Genomic DNA, 16,504 nt, shown 5'->3' on the forward strand with positions numbered 1-16,504 from the left:
TGTTGCCACTTTAAGTTCCTCTGTGAAGGATACGAGGTCTCACCCAGTTGTCAAAAGACTGAAAATCGTCTCTACCCCCCTCCTGCTATACCGTCTGCAGTCAATCCATAACTGAAGCATCTCTGTTCTGTCTGAGAAATCAGTACCCAAGCCTACTCCCAAGACTATGATTGAAACCTCTGTTCTTCCTGGCTTGAAATTAATACAACAGTCTTCCAAATTTTTAGCTTCGAGTCTTACTTTCCTGTAAGTCTATTTTTCATGCTGGAGTCAGATTAATCTTTCTGAAATGTAAATCTGATCGTATCACTTTTACATAAACCCCTCTAGTGGCTTGCCATTGCCCTCAGGATGAAGTACAGATAGTTTATCACAGTTCACAAGCCCCTTATAAAACATTCCCCTAATTGCCTTTTCAGCCTCTTTTCTCTCCTCAGTTTTTGTTTCAGTTATCCTGAACTACTCTAAGCCTCCAATCATAGACTGTTCTCTATTATTTCTAAACCTTTGCACACACTGTTCCCAGGTCTAGAACTCACTATACCTCTTTCTACCATGGAGGAAGGAGTGTAAACTAAAATACTATTGCAAGCCTCCAATATTTTACTTGAAGCAATTCAATATTAAAGTAGATTGTGATAAAGATGTACAGATGCTCCTCAGCTTACCCTAGGGTTATCTCCCAAGATACCCATCATAAATTAAAAATATTATAGGTCAATATTATTTAATATACCAAAAATGTGTTAGCCTAGCCTACCTTAAATAGTCTTAAATTACATTAGCTTATAATTTGGCAAAATCATCCAATACAATGTCTATTTTATGCTAAAGTGATGAATAGGTCATAATTGATTGAATATTGTGCCGAAAGTGAAAGACAGAATAGCTGTATGAGTACTTGAAGTATGTATCTCCTGACACATACATACCACTTTTATACCATCCTAAAGTCACAAAATTATAAGTCAATCATCATAAGTCAGGGATCATCTCTATACTCTAATCACTAGAGCAACAAATAAAAATAAGATGAAATATAGAATGAAAAGTAGTGTTGAGAGCTGGACATGATGGCAAACCTATAATCCCAATACTCTGGGAGGCCAAGGCAGGAGGATTGCCTCAGTTCAGGAGTTCAAGACCAGCCTGAAGAGTGCTGAATGTTATGGTGAGTGCCTGTATTCCCAGCTACTTGGGAGGTAAGAGAACTACTTGAGCTCAAGAGTTTGAAGTTGCTATGAGCTATGATGACAGGGTACTCTACTGAGGGTAATAAAGAAGTAGGACTGTCTAAAAAAAAAAAGCAATGTTGAGATTTAACATTAAAATAAAAGCTTAAAGCAAAATGGCATCCCTAAATGCAACCATATCAATAATTATATTTAAATGGCTTAAGCAGTATGACAAAAAGCAGACATCATAATGGATTCAAAAGCAAAAACTAACCACATACTGTCATCAAGAGAACCTCTTTACAATCTGAATATGTAGAAAGGAAAAGGATTAAATATATATAATGAAAATATTAAACTTAAGTTAGAATGGCTATTTTAATAATTTAAAGTGTCACACCACAGTTTGTGTGTTTCATATAACTCAATAGCACCTTAAGGTAAACAACAGAAAAGATAACCTATGAACCAGGCAAAGGTAGCAGGGCAGATTATTACTGCAAGATAGAAAATTATCAATGTCAAGGCAAATGTTGTCTATGTAGATACTTCTCAAGGTCATGTTTTATTGAATATCATCATTTCACCTCTGCTTCCAGGGGAATATTTGGTTTCAAGTGTGCTTCTAGTGGATTATGAACAGTGGAACATAATTATACAAAAATATTTTCAGCTCTAGATTTAATAACTACAGATTTCTCAACATATTAGACTAGAGGAGCAGCCAGATGTTAATAGTTTGTCTTTTTTAGATCTTAATGCCAAAATAGAATGAAACCAGTTTTTTATTATCTTGAACATTCTTTGATTCATGTATTTCAAAATCTTCTTTTCTGAAAACTAAAGAACTAACTAAAATGCAATAAACCTAAAAAAATGACTTAAAGACAAGGAATATTACTAGAGACAAAGATGGACTCTTCCTGAAAGATCTAGACATCGGACAGGTGCTTCACATCAGAGCTTTAGCATACATGAAACCAAAACCTAGGGACATGTAGACAAATTCACAATCATAGTGTGGAATTTTAACACATTTTTAGTAATTGAGAGAGTAACTTAATTAGGATTTAGAAGATATAAACCTTAATGATGTTTACAGTCCACTACAACTCCACAAATACAAATACACATCCATTTCAACTGCACATAGAAGGTAAAACAATGTCAGTAGATTACAAAATTCAACCTTTTGAATAGTATATTCTCTGACTTCAACAAAATTAAATTAAAAATAGAGAACAATGAGATATCTAGGGAAGATCTATATTTTTTAAAATAAACCAACTAAATTCACCATTATGCATGGGTCAAAAAAGTACAAATTAGACTAAAATTTTAAAAATCAGAACTTGTCAAATGCAACTAAAGTGATGCATGTGGTAAACAGTCATAGGTTTTATATGCCGTATTAGAGAAAGAAAGTCCAAATAAGATTCCATTCTAGGAAGCTAAAACAAATTAAAAAGGGAACACAACCAAAGTAATTAAAGTGTCAGAAATAGTAAGGATAAAACCAGAAATGATAAAAAGGACACAAAATATAGAAAACCAATATAAATAAAACCTGATTCTTTGAGAATTCAATTAAATGGAAAAAATTCTAGCTAGACTTACCAAGAAAAGGAAGGTACAACTTATCAGTATCAGCAATAAAACAGATGACCTCTAGATCTTACAGACATTAGAAGGATAAAGGGACTATGTGACAACTTAAGCCAAATAAATTTGATAGCTTCTGTGAAATAGAATTCCTTGAAAGAAACAAATTACCAAAACTGACATAAAAGGAAATAGAAAATTGAAGTATTTCAATATCTACAAAGGAAATTTATATTTCAAAACATTCACACAAAAGAAACTTCTAAGCTTGATTGGTTTCACTGGTAATTCCTGCCAATTATTTTAGAAATAAATAACAATCTGTCTAAGAAATAGACAACAAGGGAATACTTTCCAATTGGCTTTATGAAGCTTATATTACAATAGTCCCCCTGATCTGCAAGGGGTATGTGCCAAGACCCCGAGTGGATGCCTGAAACTGTAGATAGTACCGAATCTTATATACATTGTTTTTTCCATAGAAACCTATCTTTTTCCATAGATACCTATGATAGTTTCATTTATCAATTAGTCATAATGAGAGGTTAATAACATTATCTACTAAAAAGTAGAACAATTATAATATACTATAATAAAAGTTCTGTGAGTATGCTTTCTCCTTCTGTCTCTCAAAATATCTCATTGTATTCTGCCACCAATTTTTGCATGATGGTTGACCATGGGTAACAAACGACAGAAAATGAAACCACAGACAAGAGGATACTAGTGTATTTGTGTAGTTTCAGTAACAGAATACAACAAAAGGGAACTAAAAAGTAAAGTAGAAAAATCATCAAATATTTGCAAAATAATCCCAACAAAATATAAAAAGTAAAATATGTAACAAGTGACAAAGTATATTTATCCCAGGAATTGGAATTTGGCTTAACATTCAAAAATCAGTTAATGTTTATGTGAATATTAGAAGAATATTGAGGACAAGAAATAAGATCATCCCAGTAGATACAAAATAGCATTTTTAATACTCATTTCTGATAAAAAAAAATTTTTTTAGTTTAACTAGGAGAAGAACTTCCCCAACCTAATATAGAAGATCTATGAAAGACTCACAGTTAATATCAAACTTAATCATGAAAAAAACTCAATGATTTTTCTCCCTGAGCTTAGGAACAAAGAAGGGAGAACAAATCTCAGCATGTATGTTCAACATTATACTAACAAATACAAAAAGACATGAAGAGTAAATGTGTAAAAATTAGAAAGGAAAAAGTAAAACTGTCCTTATAGATGATAAAACATCTACTGAAGAAAATTAAAGAAGAGCTAAACAAATGAAAAGAATACAACATTCAGAGATAGGAAAACTCAGTATGTGTACAAGATCAGTTCTCCACAAATTTATCCAGAGAAGCAACACAATTCTTATCAATGTACCAGTAAATTTCTTTAGAAATTGGCAAGCTGATGCTAAGACTTATATGGAAATACAAAAGACCTAGAAGAGCAAAAAGATTCTTTGTGAAGATGACAAAAATTGGAGAAATAACACTATCTGATCTCAAGGCTCACACTCTAAAAAGTTGTATTGGTAAAAAGACAGACATCTAAACTGATGGATCGCAATGGAATACAGAAGCAGATACATGCATCTATATAGTCAAGTGATTTTTGACAAGTGTCCCAGGGTTTTCAGTAGGGAAAAGAAAGTCTTTAAGAAATAACACTTCAAAAAACTAGATAGTTTTTGGATGTGTGTGAAAATCTCCAACTCAACCTCATACCATACATGAAAATTAATTAAACATGGTTGAAGGGTAAATAGTGAAACTATTAAATTTCTAAAAAAGTAGGAAAAAAATCTTCATGACATTGGCATAGGCAAATGTCATTTATGACACTAAAAGATAAGTCATAAAAGCCAAAAATAACAAAATGGACTTAATCAAATTTTAGAACTTCTGCTCTTCAATGGACACCATTAAGAAAAGAGAAACCAGATGAGCAGAAAATATTTGCAATACATTGATCTAAAAGAACTTGTATTTACAATATATGAATAACTTTCACATCTCAATAACTAAAAAAGAATTTTAAGTGAGCAAAATGCTTTAACAAAGTTTACCAAAACCTCTCTCTATATATACACACAAATGAGCAATAAGCTCACAAAAAGATGCTTAGTGTCACTATTTATCAAGAAAACATAATAAGAGAATACTACATGCCCATTAGAATAGCTGAAATATAAAAGACGACAATATGCACATTAGCAGGGATGTAGATCCCCTGAAATGCTCGTGAATTGCTAGGGGGAATGTGGAATGGGGTAATCACTTTGGGAGATCAGTCCATTTCTTATAAATACTAAACATATTCCTACCCTTGGTCCTGGAATTTTTATCCTGGGTATATATTTAAGAGAAATAAAACACAAGTACATGCACAAATGTGTATATTAATATGGAGAGCAGGTTTTGGACATAGCCCAAGTTTCCAAAGGAAACTAATCCCAAGTTAGATGATTTGATAACCAAGTTGCGATTTATCTACAATTCGATTTGATAACCAAGTTGTGATTTATCTACAATTTATCTACAATCTACATACTATCATCTATAAAAATGAACAAACTCTTCTTAAATGCAACAATGTGAGTGAAGATGCTAGATATAAGAAAGTACATAACATGTTCTCATTAACATAAAATTCTAGAAAATGACAATATATAATATCAATGCATATCATTGCTTGCTTTGGGCCAGTAATAGAAGGTAGGATAAACTAAAAATAGGGGAGGACAGCAATGTTCTGTTACAGCTTGTGATGTTACTTACAAAAGCACAGGCAGTTTTCAAAATTCATTGAGCTTTAAAATGGGTGCCGGGAAACTATTAAAATGGGAAAACGTCAAACTATTGAAATGTTTTAGGTCTTATTAATTTAGGTGGTAAATATGATCACAGTATTCCTTTCTCACCTAGATAAGTCCACCTTCCTTGAGGTAAAAGAATGGATGAGGGGGAAATAATGATCAAGATAGCTAAAAATATTATAATTTTCTATGAATTATCTTGTGAATTACACATTTAAATGAATGACTTCTTTGAACCTCTTTTAAAAATCACACAAATTTTATCTTTTAAAATATATTCCTGAGTTTTTACTTGTCAAAACACTTCAACAACATGAATAAACATTTCTCAAAAGAAAGACATACAAATGGCCAACAGGTATATAAAAAAGTGCTCAAGATCACTCGTCATTAGGCAAATGCAAATGAAATGCAAATGAAATATCATCTTACCCAAGTCAAATGGGCTATTTTAAAAAGATCTTTAAAAATGTTGGTGATGATACAGAGAAAAGGGAGCTCATATGCTGTTGGTGGAAGTGTAAATTAGTATAGTTACCATGAAATACAGTATGGAGATTCCTCAAAACAACTAAAAATAGAACTATCATATGATACAGAAATCTCACTACTGAATATTTATACAAAGGAAAGTAAATCAGTATATCAGAAGGATACCAGCAACCCCATGTTTATTGAAGCATTATTCATAATAGCAAAGATATGAAATCAACCTATGTGTCCATCAATGGACAAATGGATAAGGAAAATGCAGTCTGTATACACAGTGGAATACTATTAGGCCATAAAAAGTGAAATCCGGGCATTTGTAGCTACCTAAATGGATCTGAAGGTCATTATGTTAAGTGACTCAAGAACAGAAAGACAAATATCTCATGTTGTCATATGTGGGAGCTAAAAAGTTAATCTCTTAAAGGTAGAGAGTAGAATAATACATACCAGAGGGTGGGAAGGGTATAAGTGGGATGGAGAAATGAAGAGAGGTTGGTTAATGGCTACAAAAACACAATTATATAGAAAGAATAAATTCTAATGTGACTGTAGTTAATATATTGTATATTTCAGAATAGCTAAAAGAGAAGACTTGAAATGTTCCCAATACACAAAAATAATACTCAAGATGATGGATACCCTGAATATCATGACTTGATCATTACACATTCAGGGCATGTAACAAATATCGTGTGTACTCCATAAACATGTAAATATTGTACATCAATAAAAAAATCTAAATATTAAAATTTCCTAAAACTAATACAGGTATATTGTACCAAAAAAATTCAGAATGCATGTAAAGTTATAAGAAAGCAAAAATCACCTCTAATCCCACAACCTCAAAGTAATTGCTTTTGTCCCCATTTTCACTGTATCTTCCCAGTTTCATCCTTGCAGATGTACATGTATACCCATAAAAATAGATCTATATGTTCTTACACACAAGTGGGAGTAAAATATACGATTTCATTTTTCCACGCTAATAACATTTACATTTTTCTCTATTATAGACAACTCTGTAACAATCACCACCTATGCATACTAGTTCAATTACTTCCTAATGACACATTTCCATTAATGGGAATGAAATGGATTAAAGGGATGACCATATTGCACTTAGATGTATTTAAATTTGGAGCATCAATTAAAATCCTCATTGTTGTACTTGAACTCCAAAGGTTTTACCAGTTTTTACCTTTCATATCAGTCTGCAGATTTTTATTTCATTCTATCCGTGTTAATTCTGGTTAGAAATGATTATCAAGCTTTGTCAATCTGATAGGTAAAAACTATATACCCCTCTTTAGTTTGCATTTCTGTGCTTACTAGTGGTTAATCATCTATATATTTATTAGCTGTTTTTAGTTTTTATTCCATTCATTGCCTCATTTTCTACTGCCTTTTGCCATTTTTCCTTAATCTCTTATTTTATGAGTTTAAAGATATTCTCCAGTTTACCAATTGCTAGTATGTATGTATTATTTGTAATCCCAGTATTTTTTAAATACCTACAGTAGTATCAATCATTTTTTTCTTCCTGATTTCTAGCTTTATTCATAGAAAATGCTTCTTCACTCTACTATAAAATTGTTAAATTTTCTTCTAGTACATTTTTTTCTTACATTTTAATCTTTAATTCATCTGTAGTTTTGTTGGAAGGGGTAAGGTTGATACACAACTTGTCATTATCTAGTCAATAATATATATATTTCTCACTGAATTAACATAACATAAACTAATTTTGAAATATATTTAGATATAATTCCTTACTCTATTTTGTTGACTGTATATTTTTGTGTCAATATCATACTGCCTGGTTATTATACTTTTGCATCTTATGTTTATATATTGTGTGGCAAGTGTTTCCATTATTGTTTTTTAATTTTTCTGATTATCTTCATATGTATTTTCTTCCTAAGGAAATTTGGATTTTTTCAATTTAAGAAATGTCCCTTCTATTCCTATTTTCTTTTTTTTTTTTTTTTGCACTTTTTGACCAGGGCTGAGTTTGAACCCGCCACCTCAAGTATATGGGGCTGGTTCCCTTATCCTTTGAGCCATAGGAGCCTATTTTCTTAAGTGTTCTAATAATGAAAGGATGCTGAATATTATCAAAAGCTTTTTCTGCACCAGTGGAGAGAATCATATGGTCTTGTTTTTTATTTATGTGATGTATTATATTTATAAATTTGCGTATGTTGAACCAACCCTGTAACCCCAGAATAAAACCAACTTGATCATGGTGTATATATTTTTTGATGTGTTGTTGAATTCTGTTTACTAAGATCTTATTGAATATTTTTGCATTGATATTCATTAACAATATTGGTCTATAATTTTCTTTCTTTGTTGGATCCTTTCCTGGTTTGGGGATCAGGGTGGTATTTGCTTCATAGAATGTGTTGGGAAGTAGCCCTTCCTTTTCTATGCTTTGGAAAAGGTTGTATAATATAAGTACTAGTTCCTCTTTAAAGATTTGATAGAAATCAGATGTGAAGCCATCTGGTCCCAGACTTTTCTTTTTTGGGAGATTTTGTATTGTTGATGCTATTTCAGTGAATTGATATAGGTCTATTCAAGATTTCTAATTTTTTCTGGTTGAGTCTAGAAAGGTGGTGTCCTTCCAGGTATTGGTCTATTTCCTTCAGATTTTCATATTTCTTGGAATAAATTTTTTTTGTAGTAATCATTGAGGAATTTTTTTTTAAATTTCTGAGGTGTCCATTGTGATTTCTCCTGTACTGTTTCTGATAGACAATGTTAGAGATTTTACTTTTCTGTTTATGGTTAGGTTGGCCAAAGGTTTATCAATTTATTAATCTTTTCAAAAAACCAACTTTTTGTTTCATTGGTCTTTTGAATGATTTTGTTTTCAATTTCATTTAATTCTTCCCTAAATATGATTATTTCTTTTCCTCTGCTGAGTTTGGGGCTGAAATTTTCTTCCTTTTCCAGTTGTTTGAGATGATCCATTAAATTGTTGGCTCTCTCTCTTTCTGTTTTCTTGATGAAGGCTTCCAGTGCTACAAATTTCCCTCTTAGGACTGTCATTGCAGTATCCCACAGGTTTTAATAATTCGTGTCTTCATTATCATTTTGTTCCAAAATTTGATTTCCTTCTTAATCTTGTCTTTGACCCAACCCCAACTATCATTCAGCCTAAGATTAGTTTCCATGACTTTGAGTATGAATTCCTGTTGCTGTTTGTGTGTTTTATGGAGAAAGAATTAATGTTTTATAGAATTTAATTTACTATGTCTAAATATATAGTATCTTTTTTTAGAAGTTATTTTAATGATTCAGTAAAGTTTAATAGTTTTTGTATTAGTTCTATTTCTTAAGCTTATTCTAAAATTTGATATTTTAAAATAGAAAATTATAAAAAAGAAAACTATATTTTATTATATGCCAATGTACTTATTGTTTTATTTTTCAGCTGATTTTTGTGACAGATGTTAATTTGGTCTGTGACGGAGTTTTGCCATTATTTTTCAATAATTATAACATTTCAGTCTGATTGTTTGGCTAGCACTTTCTGAGTCCTTGCTATGTTTCTGCATTTTGGGGAAATTTTTTCTAGTGATCTAGTGATTTACCGTTAAGTTCCTACTTGTTACTATATGTAAACACTTTTAATTGTAAAAATTTTATGACTAATTATTCATCATTCACTCCTGATTTGTAAAAGAAGTTTATTAAATACATCCAAAAGTGTTGTTTTAAGATACTTAACCTTGAGTAAAATATGGTGTGCATGGATGAAGTATACCTCTGGGAACAACATAGCTCTTGTTTCTCATTTGAGCAGTAAGTTCAGTATCTGCTTAACTACCTTTTAAAACATTCATTTCCAATCTCATTTGGTACCTATTGATCTTCACTTTAATAAGTCTCCTGAATTTGACTTTGAATATTAAAGAATGATAGCTCATTTATATTAAAAGGCTTATCTTAAAATTACAACCCTTTCTGTGCTTCACTATTTAACACAAAATCATAAAGGAGGCATTTTCATCATAGCCATCATAGTACATTGGTCTGCCTCTTCCCCATAAAAGACACAAAAACAATAGATTTTGAGGTTCTTTTGCTTGCCTCAAAAGTCTGTTATCTTGTCTGGGAAACAAAGTTAACACACACCCAAAACACTTCCTTTCATAGATCAAAATTCGCTGAATTCTGAGAAATATATGGCTTAAAATTGGAAGTTTTTTTTTAACCAGAAAATGTGTATGTTCAGATAAAAATCCCAATGGCTTGCTTGTATTGAATGTAACTTTGTTTGTTGAACTGAAGGGCCTATTGTGAAATGAAACTTCTCTGAGTTTGATTTTGAATGAAACATGATATCCCAAACATTAGTGATGCAGACACAGATGCAAACTGAACTGGTTTCCTCTGAGCCATGGACCTCTCTCTCATTTGAATTCAAAGCAGAGCCTTTGAGTCTGAAATTTATGCTGTTTTGCCACATAGTTTGTGCCAGACACTGTTTTTATCTCTTTATAGTTGGCAAACATTGAATTGGTCATAAAAACTCTAGGGAGATAGTACCATTCTAATCCCCCCATTATTTCCATTTGACAGCCAAGAAAACTGAGGTGCAGAGAGGTGAAATAACTTGACCAAGATCACCTCGCTTGCTGGTAATGGCAGTGCTCAGGTGTAAGCCCAGATCTGACTGTATCCAAATCTAGTGTCCTTCCATTGTTCTTGCTGGCTTATTTGTGCCCCTTCACCTATGTCCTGACTCAACTTCTCTTTCCCCCTTTTGCCCCTCTGCGCAGGCCTGTGACCAAAGTGTAGACCAAGAAGTGGAGTCATGCTTCACACGGCCATATCATGCTGGCAGCCATTCCTGGGTCTGGCTGTGGTGTTACTCTTCATGGGATCCACCATTGGCTGCCCTGCTCGCTGTGAGTGCTCTGCCCAGAACAAGTCTGTCAGCTGCCACAGAAGGCGGCTGATTGCCATCCCAGAGGGCATTCCCATTGAGACCAAAATCTTGGACCTCAGTAAAAACAGGCTGAAGAGTGTCAACCCTGAAGAATTCATATCATATCCTCTGCTGGAGGAGATAGACTTGAGTGACAACATCATCGCCAATGTGGAGCCAGGAGCGTTTAACAATCTCTTTAACCTGCGTTCCCTCCGTCTGAAAGGCAATCGCCTGAAGTTGGTCCCTTTGGGAGTATTCACAGGACTGTCCAATCTCACAAAGCTTGACATTAGTGAGAATAAGATTGTCATTTTACTAGACTACATGTTCCAGGATCTGCATAACCTGAAGTCTCTAGAAGTGGGGGACAATGATCTAGTTTATATATCCCACAGGGCCTTCAGCGGGCTACTTAGCTTGGAACAGCTCACCCTGGAGAAATGCAACTTAACAGCGGTACCTACAGAAGCCCTCTCCCACCTCCGAAGCCTCATCAGCCTGCATCTGAAGCATCTCAACATCAACAATATGCCCGTGTATGCCTTTAAAAGATTGTTCCACCTGAAACACCTAGAGATTGATTATTGGCCTTTACTGGATATGATGCCTCCCAATAGCCTCTATGGTCTCAATCTCACATCCCTTTCCATCACTAATACCAACCTGTCCACCGTACCCTTCCTTGCCTTTAAACACCTAGTATACCTGACGCACCTTAACCTCTCCTACAATCCCATCAGCACTATTGAAGCAGGCATGTTCTCTGACCTGACCCGCCTTCAGGAGCTGCATATAGTGGGAGCTCAGCTCCGCACCATTGAGCCTCACTCCTTCCAAGGGCTCCGCTTTCTACGTGTGCTCAATGTGTCTCAGAACCTGCTGGAAACATTGGAAGAGAATGCATTCTCCTCTCCTAGGGCTCTGGAGGTCCTGAGCATTAATAACAACCCCTTGGCCTGTGACTGCCGTCTCCTCTGGATCTTGCAGAGGCAGCCTACCCTGCAGTTTGGTGGCCAGCAGCCTATGTGTGCTGGCCCAGACACCATCCGTGAGAGGTCATTCAAGGATTTCCATAGCACCGCCCTTTCTTTTTACTTCACCTGCAAAAAACCCAAAATCCGGGAGAAGAAGCTACAGCATCTGCTAGTGGATGAAGGGCAGACGGTTCAGCTAGAATGCAATGCCGACGGAGACCCCCAGCCTGTGATATCCTGGGTGACACCTCGAAGGCGTTTTATCACCACCAAGTCCAATGGAAGAGCCACTGTGTTAGGGGATGGTACCTTGGAAATCCGCTTTGCCCAGGATCAAGACAGTGGGATGTATGTCTGCATCGCTAGCAACGCTGCTGGAAATGACACCTTCACAGCCTCCTTAACTGTGAAAGGATTCACTTCAGATCGCTTTCTTTACGCAAACAGGACCCCTATGTACATGACCGACTCCAATGACACCATTTCCAATGGCACCAATGCCAATACTTTTTCCCTGGACCTCAAAACAATACTGGTGTCTACAGCCATGGGCTGTTTCACATTTCTGGGAGTGGTTTTATTTTGTTTTCTTCTCCTTTTTGTGTGGAGCCGAGGGAAAGGCAAGCACAAAAACAGCATTGACCTTGAGTATGTGCCCCGAAAAAACAATGGTGCTGTTGTGGAAGGGGAAGTGGCTGGACCCAGGAGGTTCAACATGAAAATGATTTGAGGGTCCACCACTCACACTACTGTCTCTTTGTCATTGTTGGTAATCTATAAGACAGTCTGGCACAGTAAAAATTACTAGGTTGAGAGGCAGCTTTGTGCAGCTGCCCCCTGTGTCAAAGCAGGGTCCATGGAAACAGGAGGACTTCTGGAGACTTTCCACCTAGAGGCAGGCAGACATGTGTCAGAGCCCTTCATACAGTGGGATACTAATTGTTTGCATTGCAAATATTGGCATTCTGGGGATCTCAGTAATGAACTTGAACCTTTGGCTCATGCTCATGGACAATTATTCAGCATTTTCTACCACTGCAAAAACAAAAGAAAAAAATAAAAGAACCTACAATGTAGGATTTACATATTAAAAAGACACATTTGTCTAAAACATACTCTACAGAAAAATTTGTATCTATGATTACATTTGTTAAAGCCTTGCATCATGCCATATTGTTGGTTCAGCACCACAAAGAGGTCAATATATTCTTTACTTTTAATTTTTGAAACATATATGCTGTATATGTTTTAAAGCAATATGAATGAGAGGTTGTGCTTTTAGTTAGTCACACTATAGATCCGAGTGTGATTTCACCTTCCTTTACCTACAGACAACCCTGAGACTAGATCCCTGGTGTTATGGGCAGAGATATGTTGAGAGAGATGTTTGTCTGATTCAGGATGCCGAGAAACAGGACCCAAGGCAAATGCTCAACTCTGTTAACTTCTGTTACTATAAATAAAGGCATGTGCCTAGTTTTGATACAGAATGGAATATTTTTTATACTTGTAATATCACACTGGACCAGTTTACTGTAACAAAGCCCTTGGTTTCTCCAGGAGGTGGTATGCCACTAAATGTACCTATGAAATGCAAGGTGGGTGTTAATGATGAAAATGATCCATTTCGCCACCTGTTGATTTTACTTTCATCAGTCACTGCTACAGGGTTAATAGAGAATAGCAAAGGAAATAATGGTTATATATGATCAACAGTTAATATTCATCAGTAGCTAAGATCAAGAATTCAAATATTCAAAAGCTCTCTGGATAAGGAGTTGTCAGAGGCCAACACAAACCAGGGTGATCCGTGCATAATTAAGGATCTGTTTCACATGTGGATAGCTGCCTGCAGGCTGGATGGCTGCTAGTCACAGGGAACACCTAGCTACTGCGACTTGGTGTTCTCTGTTCAAATACTGCCCACACAGTATTACCTGGAACAAGCAACTTCAGGACTTCCCCCTGCTTCTTTACCAAGTAGGTTTGGTTTTTATTTTGAAAATTATCTTGGGTAGATATGAGGAATCTGTCTCATTTTTTAAGTGAGAAAAAACAAAGTAGAGCAAAAAGTACTGATTTTTTTCTCTCTACTAGGAGAAAGATTAGAGCTCTATTAATGTTAAATTGCGCTAATCCCTTTACCCTTTGGACTCAAAAGATTCTTGCCAAATTCAGTTTGTACTGATGGTTATTCCTTAAAGTTAAACATTCCAGTTTAATGCATAGCATTACCACCAGTGATGGGGTTCAAAGGAGGTGTAGTTCCATTTGGCTAAATATTGACTGGGTGACTTTAGTCTAAGTACTGAATATAGATTGTGCTCACAAAATGTCATATTTAATCAGCATAAAACAGATAAGAAATTGAAAATAGGGTCCCCTTTTCGATAGCATGTAAGCTGGAGTAGGAGGTATCTGGAGTTTGCTTCTTGACATACAGGATTGCGGGGCTGACTTTCAAAAGCTGGCTTTTTTTAGTATTTGAAATTTTGAGGAACTTTAACAAAATTAGATTGACCCCAATAAAAACAATGACAGGCCTGGAAATTGTTCCGCTGAATGGATAGCAACGCAACTGGACACATTTCTCCCGTAACAAAGGGTGGGGGCGAGAGAGAGGTTAAAGAATTGCCTAGATGAGTCATTTTTCCTGATGGTTATCACAGATCTGGTAGAAATTCATTCTAATTTGTAGCAATTACCTTATTAAACAATGCAAATCAAGCTGTGCTGCAGACTCACAAATCCAACTCGTGTACAGAGGAAATGAGGGCTTTCAAATTTAAAAGTGAACAAAGTGAAAATGGAGAGATAGTCTTCCAAAAGATAGAAACTGCTTTATTTTAAATTTGTAACACTATATGAAGTATTTAATCAAAAACAGAGAAACACTAACCAATTAATAAAAGAAGTTTGGGATTCCAACTGCTATTTTCTGTCAAAGTACAAGTTGGCCCCAAACGGCTGAGTGAAATGAAATTGGACTGATGTTAACTCATACTTAAATGAGTTGGACTCTCACGGATTTCCATACTCTAATCCATGGGACAATAGTCATCTAAGTATTACTAAGAATTCTTTCAAAAAAGAATCCCATTGACTGATAAACTGGGGAAGTGCTGAATTCTATTACCACCTCTGTATAAGTCTAATAAATCCTCTGAGAAATCCTGTAAACAGGAATCCTATTTGTTTAACTTAGGGCTTCTTTAACTTATTTGAGCAGAAAGCACTTATGATGTAACTATTAACATCTTTGAAAACTAGGCTTCCATAGAACACAGACGGGTCATTAAACTAGAGTACTACTATTTTGAAGTATTCTGAAACATGATATTTCTAATAAGAGAAAATTACTGTTTGAATTAGACTCCAATAGATTATAAATTTTACATATATATGCATAAAATCACTTACATAAATGTTCAATTTATAAAACTGCATTAACCCCCTATTTCCAGGAAGAGTTGGCTACTTTCTACCTGAAGCATCCATCATAGTAATGGATTTATTGGTAATTGGATGAATATTTAAGTTTCTACTTTCTCACCATTGGAGCAGATCTTGGATTCCTTCTTATACATGCCACGCTCTGGCATGTATAAAATGTACAGTCTATTGACTGTATTGCTCTGGTGCTCCCGCCGCCAGTTCCACAAAGGCATTCACTTGCATGAATTTTCCCATATGGCTCCCGATTACCTCTTTGTTAGTTCAGTCTAAACCATGATACAGAACAACAGCTCAGATTAGCACCAAAGTATGACATCCCTGAGTCATTTTCTTCCATGAGGATTTGTTTCAAAGTATCCTAGGAACAGATACGGTTGTTTGGCCCAGCGGTGCATTCTGAGTTGACTATACTCTATATAAATTAAGCATTTTCAGAGATGTAATTATTCTCTCCAGCCATTAAATCTGTATAAGAAAAAATTCTAAGACTAGAGCCCCAATAGTCTAAGATAATTGACACATGGCTCTAAATATCTGAAGTACATATTACTGAAGTATGATAAATCATCCCCAAATTTTGTAGAATGTGTTCCTGGTAAGGGATTTCTGCTTTTCCAAATTCTCTTATTACCTGCTTTTTAAGCCACTTTTAATTTTCATTGCATTTATAATTATGTGCTTTTCAAATATTCTCAAAGTTTGAAAATGGAAAGTATGAGTCTTGGCAATTTCTGGTTTACAGTTTCTGAGGACATTTGTCAGAACTCTGGTTCTGCTCCGCAGTCTCAGAAATGTTGCTTATCACCAGCTTCCTAGTAGGACAAAGTCATGTAGGATTTTCTCTACAGTATTTAGCATGGTCTTACTACATTGTTCTATCAAATATTCTGTGCCTTGGTTCTCAAAAAAAAAAAAAAAAAAAACCCAGAAGTTAAAATCTTCTGTGGGTCTTTTGAAAAGGATTATTTAAATCTCACTTACATTGAAGCCTGACATTTGTCACTTTTCATTTCTCAAGTAGGAACAAATG

The 16,504-nt window shown here is 34.9% G+C and overlaps 1 protein-coding gene across 1 annotated transcript in view; it reads left to right on the forward strand.

Moving 5' to 3' along the window:
* The window catches only part of LINGO2 (leucine rich repeat and Ig domain containing 2), a 304,430-nt gene extending 291,368 nt beyond the window's left edge, over positions 1-13,062 (forward strand). The window contains exon 2 of the mRNA XM_003782840.3: positions 10,893-13,062. Within this exon, the coding sequence (XP_003782888.1) occupies positions 10,928-12,748 (1,821 nt within the window). The 5' untranslated portion in view covers positions 10,893-10,927 and the 3' untranslated portion in view covers positions 12,749-13,062. The remainder of the gene's footprint in view (positions 1-10,892) is intronic.
* The last annotated feature ends 3,442 nt before the right edge of the window (positions 13,063-16,504 follow it).

The sequence above is a fragment of the Otolemur garnettii genome, unplaced genomic scaffold (genome assembly GCF_000181295.1).
Source record: "Otolemur garnettii isolate 467f Iridium unplaced genomic scaffold, OtoGar3 scaffold00006, whole genome shotgun sequence".
Lineage (NCBI taxonomy): Eukaryota > Metazoa > Chordata > Mammalia > Primates > Galagidae > Otolemur > Otolemur garnettii.